The sequence below is a fragment of the Impatiens glandulifera genome, chromosome 5 (genome assembly GCF_907164915.1).
Source record: "Impatiens glandulifera chromosome 5, dImpGla2.1, whole genome shotgun sequence".
Taxonomy (NCBI): Eukaryota; Viridiplantae; Streptophyta; class Magnoliopsida; order Ericales; family Balsaminaceae; genus Impatiens; species Impatiens glandulifera.
Genome location: NC_061866.1, coordinates 10,267,081 through 10,278,814, shown reverse-complemented (window position 1 = coordinate 10,278,814; position 11,734 = coordinate 10,267,081). Strand labels below are relative to the sequence as shown.

Here is an 11,734-nt window from a genome sequence, read left to right as displayed (position 1 = left end):
CGGCCCTGGTGGGGTAAGCCCGGCAAGCCCTCGGGCTAGGGCAGCCCACTCCCTAGGGCAGCCCATTTATTAAAATTAATAAGGTTTTAATTAAATATATTGTAATTTTAAACATAAGATATTGTAGTTTAGTGGTTTTAGATAAAAACTTAGAACCCTTATTTGGTTATAGGTTTAAACCTCACAAAAAAAATCAAGTTTTTTTTTTCTAACGGAGGCTGGGGGAGTCCAAAATTCGGGGCCGGCTCTGGGTGGACCTGGACTTTATATCAAAGAGAGGACAATAAATTCACAGGTAATTATTTCAGCTTCATTACAACAATTCTAAAAGCAATATGATTTGGCTGTCTAGGTTTTATGAAAACACTTTGATTAATTTTCCTCCTAAAATTTAGGAAAATATCCTCTCACAACAGAGCTTTAATCCTGGTAGGATAAAGTGTCCCAGTCTGAACAAGACGCTATACTTTGTTAAGACATAGATAGTTATAATGTAGGGACATTATTTCAATTTGTTATCACTAAACGTGGTTTTAAATTCTTAAGATTTAGAATATCTTTTTATCTCCTATTGCTTCTGAATTTCTAATGATTATATTAATTTATAATTAGATGTCTCTTTGGATTCATTTACTCAACTGATCATAGAGGTTTTGTTTGAAAATGTTTAAATTTGAACTCGTCAAAGTAAGCTGGCAATGCTAGAGGATGGATAGAGAACACAAATGACACACCTGGTAAGGGTTTTTAAAATCTGTTTATTGCTGCTAACTCATAAAATTCATGGTCAACGTTCTGAGAATCATGCCTAAGAAAAGTCAAAGTTTTCTACTTCCCAAAATGACTAATATGTGATGAAAAATTACAACAGTTACTATCAATGTATACTAAACTTTTGCTGACAACTTATATACATTTACTAACTTAACTCGAGAACAGTAGACATACATTGAACTAGGTATCTAGAGCACCCTAAGCGAGAACTATACCACTGTGTCAAATACCTGACTGCATCGATAATTTTGTATGAGTCCTTCTTACACTTGGACCGGATTTTCTAAATGTGTCTTATATTGTTCATATATGGATGACTGTTATTTTTAAGCTTAGTTCTCCCTCTGCCCATTTATGTGTCCATTCCTTTTACCCTTACCCTCTATTGTTTCTCATAATCAATTCTAGGTTTATAGTTTTGATTTATACTCTTTTTATTTTGGCTTTTATGTCATCTTTTGGGGGGAAATAATAATGATAATATGAAATGCAACAAATATTCATTACTCATGTGTGTTGTCAAGATGTACAAAATGAGTCATAGAGTAGTGGTTTGTTCTAATCGTGGGATAGTTTCCGTCCTCAAAACCTTGTTCATTAATCTGTAAACAATTCACCAGTAAATTTGTATATCTGTTTGTCAAGATCATTCTTTAAACTGGAGCACGTTAATGATAACAGTTTCTTTTAGGCATGTAGAAATGCATTCATCATTAGATTTGTGGAATTTGTATATACTTTCTATTACAGGCCACTATGAGTTATAAAAGTAGTCAATGAATCAATTTCAATGGTGTTTAATTACATTGTAATATGGAAATGACTTCAAAATTTGATGAGGGTTGAAAACTATATGTGTCCTTGCAAAACCTTCCCTCCTTTGTATTTATGGTTTTGGTTAACTTTGAGCAATGCCTACCTATATATTATTGATCTGTGCACAATAATAGCTAGGATTAGCAAAACATAATACAAGGAACTGAAAATAAAACATATTATAGATTGGGGCATTCCGAGAATCGAACTCGGGACCTCTCGCACCCAAAGCGAGAATCATACCACTAGACCAAATGCCCTGTTGCTTGTTTACATCCATATTTAGTTTTAAACATTGTTTGTGTTGAAGTTGACTTTCCTCTTTTGTTGTCCATGCATTTAAATTGGATGGGTTTGCTCACAAAATAAATGCATATATAAATGACATTATTTTTCTAAACCTGATTCCACTGTTTTGATTCTTTGAATTGCTTGTATGGAGCATATTTACCTCATTTTGTCTTCTCTTTAGAATTATCATATCTGCAGAATGACATATGATCATGCAGTGGTAATGCAGTCAATGGTTATGCCATTTCTCTACTTCAACTATGTTTTAGATGCAATAATTATTTGATATATGCTGCTTTTTGATATATATACCTGGGCCAAATGTAGAGATATTATCTGCTTTTTGATATGTCATTTTCCCTCCTAATAATCTGCATGCAATTTTCTCTCAATTTGAGATCATACCAGGGTTATTTGCATGCAGAGATTATTTCTCTACCACACCTTATAAACAGGGTCAAACCAGTCCAGGAGAATGCATAGTTTCTTCTTCCTCTTCTAACACTCACTTAAATCAGTTATTACTGGCACAAAATGATCAATATGGAACAAGGTTTGAACTTTTGAACCATGGAAGAAATTGTGTGGTGAGATGTATATATTTATATATGTGGTTTTGTCTTCAATTTTCTTCTCCAATCCAATGAGGTCTATTGCACTCCTCCTTAATCTAGATTCTGCAGAACTGCGTAGTAGTTCTCATATGAGACGATGACTACTTGATTCCATCTTCAAATGCTTTATTATGCTGTAGTGTAGTATGTGAAACTTGAATCTAGACAGTTTCTTGAATCCATCATTAAAAGTTATTTTTGTTGAAGGATTTCACTAGTAGAAAAGTAGCATTCGGTAACTTAGTAAGGGCGCTATAACGCCCTTATAAATTTTATTAGTAACGGGTTTAATATAACCGTTACTGTTATTAAGATATCAGTAACGGCTATATTAAACCGTTACTAATATACATATTCAATAACGGTTATCATAAAGAAACACCAGTGTTTTATCATAAAGAAGCACCAGTGTTTTCAATCTTTTTTTGAATTAAGGGTATCTGTAACGGTTTTATATCCACTATGAACTTAGAATTATTAGAATTATAGAGGATTTTACTTTCCTTATGTCAACTTATTTAGCGCTTTCCTCCCTATCTTGAAATTTAATTGGCCAGTTGTCCTAGGCCTTAGAAGATTTGTTAATTGATTTATACCTTATACATGATCTTTACATCTACAGGTTAAGTACACTGAAAGTGGTGGAATTCATCAGTTTGTGGTTATCTTTAGTTAGTTTCTCTATATGCAAAAAATGATTTGGGGGAACCACTGCTATTGAATTATCACCCTAGTCCCAGGCTCTTGGTTTGTTCATATCTCTTGTAGCAATGACAGTGCGCAGGCACTTTCATCTTGTAAATCTGAAAGTTCTGAAACTGAATATGGACCAGATTCATATGATTTTTCAGAACAAAACACATTTTTTTTCCTCGTGAAGAAGAAAAGTGGTTTTCGTGTTGCTTTTGTTGTTGATAGACTTCCCGAGTTTGTTTGTCAGAAGCAAGCCTGGAAATCCTTTCAAATGGAAAGTCTTGGATAATCTTTCTCGTAATGTTGGCTTGCCACATAACTTCTCAAGAGATGTATCAGGAGGATCTTGTGCACCACGCCATAGACAGAATTTGCTTTCCAATGTTGAGATAGCAGTACCTGAAGTCACTGGAAAAATCTTACTTGTATTGATTGACATTACACTTGCCAAGATTAATATCACAACTCATTCATGAGCTCCCTCCTTGAAACGAACACAAAGTTCCCTCTCCTTCAGGGATCTGTAAGACTGTAACTGTTTATGAATTTATTATACAAGTTTTACTTGATAAACTGATGAGGATCATAAGCACATTCAGCTTTTTTGCATTACTTTTCTTTGACGCACAAAGCAACTTATATGGTAAGAAAGAATTCCTGTTTTTAAAGTCTCTCATTTGGTTTAAGCATGACATTCCTTTGTTAATTAATTACTGTTCTTGAAGAATCTGCAGGAGAGAACTTGTCCTTCCTTCCTGCTCAAGTATGTGTTTTCTATCTTTCCATGTTGCATGTTCTATTTTTTTTTAAGTAATAAAAAAATCATGTACTTTATATTTGATGTAATAAAAAGAGGGTTTTAAAGTTGAAGAGACTTATTTTAATATTTCAAAAATCACCATTTACTTATCACTACAATATACAATCCTTTATTTAAGACATTTAAATGATAAGATAATAGAATAAGTAATTTTGTAAAACATTCACTTACAAAAATAACTGGTACCATCATTTCAAATAAATAATCAAGCATTTAATTTTTAATTTTTATTCTTAAAATGTAAAAGATGTCCTTCATTTTAAAATTAAGAAGCACTTTACTGACTATTCTCTTATTTTATTTATTAAAAAAAAGACAAATGGAAAGGAGTATATATATATATATATATATATATATATATATATATATATATATATATATATATATATATATATATATATATATATGTATATATATATATATATATATATATATATATATATATTATTTATTATTTATTCATTTATTTATTTATTTATTTATTGAAGAGACGTAACACTTTGTAGTTTGTTTTGGGTATGGTCGGTTAAATTCGGTTTTATCTTTTATTTATTAATTGGTTAATCGATCAAGATTAGTATCGATTTTACTGGTTTCGGTTGGTTAACCAGTTTAACATTTTAATCGTGAACTTTAATTTTTTAAATTAAATATTAAACATTTAAAATGAACTTTTTTTCAAAATCTTGTTTACGCCATATTTTTTTTAATCAATTTTATAATATATTATATTATTATTATAATATAATATATTATAATAATATTTCAAATATATTTAGAAATATGTTATAATATATTATATTAGTGTTACAATATATTAGTATATTTTAAAATTTTTATTTTTAAACTTATAATCATAAAAATTATTAAAAAAAATTAATTTTATAAAAAAAAAATTTAAAATTAACTAATATATATTATTAAATATTATTTATAATATATAACTAATATAAATATATATATGATTAAATTATTACCGCTAAAAAATAGTTCAACCGAAAACCAATTCGTTTAACCGGTAAAAAATCGGTTAACTGAACCGTTGAACCGGTAAAATTTTTTCGCACCGTACTAATTTTGGAATGGTTTAAGTTGACTAAATATATATATTACTTAATTGCTTTCCAGCTTCATCTTAATATATGTTTTTTTTTTCTTTTTCAATAATGCATTATTCTTACAAACCAAAATAGGCAATGCAACTTATTTATCTTATTTTTATTTATTAAATAATAATTTAAAAAATAAATGCATTGGGTTTGTTGTGGTGAGGCCCAGATACAGTATAAAAGCCCAAATAATAAAATTACAGAGCAGTTTTGATTATTTCATAGGCTGGTTGTCTGGCGGCTGTTGTTGCGGCGGAATCGGTACTTCTAAGGAGGATCATTATTATCCCTCGATTCTCTCTGTTTCAGCTCCACGAGGAACATCCTCAATTGAAGCAGAGGATCATCAACAGCAGCAGGATTCACGAACTGAAGATGTCGAGGCCCGAAGTGCAAGCGCCTCCCGAGATATTCTACAACGATGATGAAGCTCGCAAATACACTTCTTCTTCACGTATAATCGATATTCAGGTAACAATTTTGCATCTTTATACCAATTCTTTCTATTTTATTTATAAAAGGTATTAAATTTACTTTCATGATGTCTTAGGAACAACTCACAGGGAGGGCTCTAGAACTTCTTGCTTTACCCAATGATGGAATTCCTAGATTGCTTCTTGATATTGGTGAGAACCCATTATATCCCTATCGCCATCCATATGTATCTGAATCATTGGAATAAAAGTTGGGATGTTCATGTATTGTTGTAGGTTGTGGATCAGGACTTAGTGGAGAGACATTGTCTGAGAATGGTCACCATTGGATTGGCATGGATATTTCACAGTCAATGCTTAGTATGTGATCTTGGGATTTCAACATTATTCTATTTTAGTCTTTTTTTTGTACTTGTCTGTGTTCTTTACCATATATCATATGCCATCATATATAAGTTGTAACTGTTTGAACTTTGAACATCCAGATGTTGCATTAGAACGGGAAGTGGAAGGGGACCTCGTACTTGCTGACATGGGTGTGGTAGTGAACTAACTTTTTATCTTTTCACTTCAATATGAAAATTTAGTTAGGTGATTTATTGCTTGATTTGAATGAAATTTGACATAGCATTTAACTTTGTCCAATTCTTCTTCTTCAACTGTATCATTGGATGAAAAATTAACTATTCTAGGTTTTCACCTGTTAATATTCGATGTAAGCTGCAGAATTAGTTCTTGTTGGCACTTGTATTCAAGTTTTTTCTTTTAAAGGAGTTTTTATGAAAGTTTTTAGATTTGCTGAAAAAACTATGTTAGGTGAATTATGGGTATAATAAATAGGGCCTTTTAACTTAAGTACTTCAAGTCTTAAATTTATCCTTAAAAAAATGAAACACCATCCATAATATCTCTCAGCTGTGGATTCTCTATTCTAAAGCAGAATATTTATCTTGTATGTTTTTAGGGTTTAGGGCTTCGAAATGGAATTCTTGATGGTGCCATCAGCATTTCGGCTGTTCAGGTTAGTATATTTATTTCCAATCTCACTATCTCTACTTCTCCCCTTGCATGACCAGATGTTATTTTTATAGAGAAAGATTGTTGTCTTTAGAAGAGCATATTTATGACATATTATTTGCGAGCAATAAATTTTAAAAATTCAAATAACATGAATATAACAATAACCGAGGGAGAATGAGATAAGACAACATATCATTCTTTTATGATCTGATTCCTCCACTCAACTCTTTTTCTAGTCATCCTATTTGCTGCTTGGTTTCTTTTGTCGTCTTGTTGAAGTGACGAGATTTTGTATGGAGAAATTGATTCAACCTTTTTTTATCTGCTGTAGCTTGATAAATTTCATACTAACTTATATTTCTTCTTTGATTAATCAAACAGTGGTTATGCAATGCTGACAAGTCATATCATGAGCCTCGTCTCCGACTGAAGTAGGCTATCTTTGACTGAATTGTCTTATTATTGATATATATATTATGAAACTATTTTGACAGTTTGGGCTATAAACCGCTTTAAATGGAAAACATAGTAGGCCAGAAATGAGCAGAATTTCGACAGTGTTTAAACATTTTTCTTTTAAATGTCTCGTTCTTTTATTTCTAAGACGTGACAACTAGTAGTGAGATTGAACTGATCTTATGCTTATGCTTGCTTTCAGGGCTTTCTTTGATACTCTATATAGAAGTTTGGCAAGAGGAGCAAGAGCAGTTTTACAAGTATATCCAAAGGACATTGCCCAGCGTGAACTAATACTCAGTTCTGCTATGCGAGTTGGATTTTCTGGTGGTGTTGTTATTGACTTCCCTCACAGGTATGCATTTAAAATAATAAATTATAAACATTATTTTCATAGAAAATAATTGAAAGCACTAAATTGTATCTTTCATGCTCTTTTAAAGATAGCAGTAACAAATAGGCTGCTCTCATTCATGCCCATAAATATATATGAATGTGAAAAAGAAACAGAAAACCATCATTTACCGAAAAGATTAGCTGTAGAAAAAGTGAAATGTAAAACAGAGCATGTTAAAAGACAGCTAAAGAGTTCCAACCCTTTAACAAACATAGACCTTTCTCCCTAGTCCCTATCCTTCATTTGATTTCTTTCTCATTTTTTCATTCTGATTTATGACACATTTTTGTGTTTATTTTTATTACAAGTTTTGATATTTAATATGTTTTAACAACAGTACAAAGAGTAGAAAAGAATACATTGTGCTTACTTGTGGACCTCCCCAATCCTTGAGCACTGCTGTGACCCCAAAAGCAAAAGATGAAGACGACGACGATCAAACGGTGAGATTCCTCCATCTTTAAAGAGTTTTCATATAAAATCTCAAACATATTATTATATTGACTGAAAAATGTTTTGACAAATAGGTCTTAAACTCGGAGAGGAATAGTAAAAGGAGAAAGTTAACAACAAAGAATGGGAAGGGTGGAAAAGAATGGGTAATTCGAAAGAAGGAACAGATGAGGAGGAAAGGTAACGCTGTTCCATCAGATTCAAAGTACACAGCACGCAAAAGGAAAGATCGATTCTGAAAGAAAACATTGTTATTTTTGTTATTCAAATATTATTTTATTAAGAAACTTTATTTTAAGATTTATTCATTTTTTTGGATGTTGATTTACAACAGAAGTCAGTTGTGATATATTTAATGATTGAAGCTTGTTTTTTATTTACTTATGAGATGAAAATCAATCTATTGTATGCTAATTCTGTGTAATTGATTAGTTAGGTTAAATTTTACTTGATTGATTATTATTGTCTCTGTTTCTAGGAGAAATAGTTGGTTGCTTGCTGCTTTCTCTATTTCTTTGTAAGGATGAAGATGAACAAAAATTGGCAATAGAGGAAGATGAAGCAGAACCATCATTATCAGTATCTGAATTCAGCAGCAATTCAAACACATAATCATCACAAACAAGCAAAGTAGTATATATTCATCATAAAATAAGGTGAATCTGGAAATAAAATTCAATTCAGAACTCGACCATTGAAACTATGACTCCATCTTTTCTCAAAATTTAATTTGGATATATTTTTACAATCATTCCCGTTTAATTTGGTTTTAGGAAAGTTAATTATTTTTTAAAACTAAAAAAAAACTTTTGTTAAAATTATTATATTATTATATTTTAAGATTTTATATTATTATAAATAAATAAATTTATATTTTTTTATAAAATATAAAAAATAAATAAATTTGTTAATGATTTTATATATTTAATTATGTTTATTAGTGATTGGGAGCAGAATCAAGATAAAATAAAATGAAGGACACAAATATTTATGTCAGGTTAATTACTTGTAAGACCGAATAGACTCGTACTAATTGAGCATTTCGGAATTTATACAATCTTAACAAAAAAAAAAAAATAATAATTTTATATAATTCAATGTAAGTGCTCTACATTTTATCATTTTAAAAAATGTTATCAGAATAATTGATTGAAGATACTTTATATAAAATTTGTAAACTATTAAATCATTAAGGGACCTCTATTAAACTTTGCTATCACCTAATGGGAAATTTGACGTAATGACCCATAAAATATAAAAATTCCAAAATAATAAAGTCTCGTAATTATTTGTGAAAATGAACTTTTAGGCCTTGCAAATGATCGGGAAATTTGACGAAATGACCCTAAAGATGCATATATTTTGTATCCGTAGTCACCCGATAATTTAAATTGATTTTGTGACCACTTTATTTTTTTTGAACGAAAATACCCTTTTCGCGTCACGCGAAGGGACTTCGCATTTCGCGAAGTGAATTATATTTTGTATAAATACTCAGATTTTTTCATTTCCTTCATTTCCTTTCTCTCTCTTCTCACGACGCCACAGCGTCACGGAGGCGACGGAACCTTAACCCTAAACGAACACATTATATAGATCGATAACGAAAACTCGTTCTAATATCATGTGGTTAGATCAATTTATGTTATTATTTTCATTATGTTCATCTTTAAACCTAAACCATTAAGTTTTCTTATTGTTCATCTTGGTTGTTCATCTTTTCGATGATAATGTTTGCAGTTGATGATGCTCTGATTCGGTTTTGTTTTAAGGAAGATTTATTTGATTTTCACGACTGACCTTCCCATTACGTGAAGGGCTTCCCGTTACGCGAAGGGCTTCCCGTTACGCGAAGGGCTTCCCGTTACGCGAAGGGCTTCTCATTTTGGACATGAACCTCGTTTTGTGAATAAAAACTTTATTGATGTAATTTATTGTTGGACATGATTTTCTTGTTTTGAATTTCTTCATAAAAATGTTGAATGAAGTCATTCTTTGTGTTCATGTAATTTTCAGAGGAGTAGATGTAGATACTGTAATTTTGATGTCTACCATGACATCTCAGATGGAAATCAAGATGCAATTGACGCTGTTATTGTATGGATGCTAGTGATCCAAAGGAGGTAAAAAACAATCTAATTAATTACCTTTTTACACAAGTTTTCACTTAACTTGTTGAATATATATTGAGAAACAATAGGTTCGAGCTGGGATTCAAGAAGTTCACTGTTGTTTGATCTTCTATCTGGCATTCTGGAATCCGAAGTGAATGAGTTATCGGATTTGTGGCAATAGTAATGTTAATGCTGTCCATGAATATTCTTCATCTATGGAATTGAAGGAGGCAAAAGTGGCGTAGCAGGGCATCAGCTGTATGTATTTGTGGTGGTTTAGAAGAGATCGTTCAACCCTTTGAATGTTGAAGAATAACATTTCGTTCAACCCTTTGGATCGTTCACATCTCGATGAATATATTTGTAGCAGTCATTTGTTTTTTATTTGCTTGATTGATTAGGAGCTAGTGTGGTATTGTGTATATACATAATCCATTATGTTATGTTCTCTCAGGAGAGAACAAGGAGTGTGTTAATTTTGAAAATATTATGTTCATTGTTGATTGCTTTGGTTTTGAATATATGATCTCATTTGGATTCAAATAGGTTGTGTATCACACTTTTACAATTGAACTCATTGTATATATAGTATCACCAACAGTCCAAACAAGAACAAGAACATTCCCAAAGTAATGAAACCGGCTAGAATCCCTAACAATGATATCTCGTCCATAGATACCCGAAAATATCTTGAACAAAGAATGACAATCGCCACATATTCTCAAATTCTTAATCACCCGAATTGTCGTCCCAGGTCTCGTGCTAACAAACCCAAACGCAATCGCCAATTTCTCGTTGTGATGACCCAATGATATCTGCTTCGTTTCTTCGTCTTCTATATCAAGCAAAACCTGGTCAGTCTCGTGCTCGTGTCCAGCTTCCTTTAACCTTTTTCCCCATCTCATGAACCATTTCATAAATTTCTTTCTTTCGTTCATGCCTTACAGCATTGTGTTCCAATTAACAATATCTAACTCTGGACTTCTATCGAATACCTTACGTGCATCAGTAACTGATCTAGACACGACATAGAAATGAATCAGCTTGTTACAACGAATAACCCAGATTCGTTCCTCAATTTAATAATCTGGGCATGAATTTGTTTTCCTATATCTGAAAGTGACAACTCAGTGCACACTTTAAGGACTAGCGTGAAAGTGTAATTATCAGGCAGTACATAATTGGATAACATCGAAATGTAAATTGAAATTGCTTTTTGTGGTTGTTTCCTTTTAGTGTTACCTCTAATGAGAGTGTTCCATGCGAAAGTGGAAGGTTCCTTCATAGATAATACGATTCTTTCGGCATCTTTAAGGTTTCCGTTGTCGGAAATGGAGTAGACTTCGGCTAAACGGTTGAGAAGATAAGATTCAGATAATTGAGAGGTTTTGACCATAAGAGCGTGAACTTGCTTGGCGTGGAGAGAGGAAACATTGATGCTTAAAGATGGCTTCTTTGTTTGCTCTGCAATGGATATGGCCGTAGGAAGGCTTGCAACGATAACGCAATCAAATGATGTTATTTTGTAATCATCAATTATCATAAGATTGTAATCTAAATCCAAAACAAGCAACTCCAAAGTTAAAACTGGTAATAGAGCAGACAACTAATTTGAATTAGTAAAGTATCAAGGGCAAATTTATGAAGGCATAAATGCTCATATAAATTTATATGAGCATCAAACGAAGGGCTTCGCGTTTGATAAAGAAAAGAAAAGAAATCTATCAAATATGATAAAGAAAT

General features: G+C 31.6%; 2 protein-coding genes and 1 non-coding gene across 3 annotated transcripts; 1 reads left to right on the top strand and 2 right to left on the bottom strand.

Annotated features, from left to right (window-relative positions):
* Nucleotides 1-1,778: 1,778 nt before the first annotated feature.
* TRNAP-UGG lies at nt 1,779-1,850 on the bottom strand. The gene has a single exon. It is a non-coding gene; the product is annotated as a tRNA-Pro (tRNA).
* A 3,471-nt stretch (nt 1,851-5,321) lies between these two features.
* On the top strand, nt 5,322-8,291 carry LOC124940126 (18S rRNA (guanine-N(7))-methyltransferase RID2-like). Its single transcript, XM_047480610.1, has 9 exons — nt 5,322-5,588; nt 5,668-5,743; nt 5,828-5,911; nt 6,037-6,092; nt 6,516-6,572; nt 6,953-7,002; nt 7,230-7,382; nt 7,762-7,867; nt 7,952-8,291. The coding sequence occupies exons 1-9, from the start codon at nt 5,493-5,495 to the stop codon at nt 8,114-8,116; spliced, it is 843 nt and encodes a 280-aa protein (XP_047336566.1). The 5' UTR covers nt 5,322-5,492; the 3' UTR covers nt 8,117-8,291.
* A 2,254-nt stretch (nt 8,292-10,545) lies between these two features.
* On the bottom strand, nt 10,546-10,929 carry LOC124938994 (pentatricopeptide repeat-containing protein DWY1, chloroplastic-like). Its single transcript, XM_047479513.1, has one exon. The coding sequence runs from the start codon at nt 10,927-10,929 to the stop codon at nt 10,546-10,548; it is 384 nt and encodes a 127-aa protein (XP_047335469.1).
* Nucleotides 10,930-11,734: the final 805 nt, after the last annotated feature.

What these genes read in the sequence shown, in the direction of transcription:
- LOC124940126 (XM_047480610.1), top strand. Translation starts at nt 5,493, where the DNA reads ATGTCGAGGCCCGAAGTGCAAGCGCCTCCCGAGATATTCTACAACGAT. An exon ending in GAGCCTCGTCTCCGACTGAA is followed by an intron (nt 7,003 to 7,229) that starts GTAGGCTATCTT and finishes GCTTGCTTTCAG; the next exon opens with GGCTTTCTTTGATACTCTAT. An exon ending in AAGACGACGACGATCAAACG is followed by an intron (nt 7,868 to 7,951) that starts GTGAGATTCCTC and finishes TTTGACAAATAG; the next exon opens with GTCTTAAACTCGGAGAGGAA.
- LOC124938994 (XM_047479513.1), bottom strand. Translation starts at nt 10,929, where the DNA reads ATGAACGAAAGAAAGAAATTTATGAAATGGTTCATGAGATGGGGAAAA.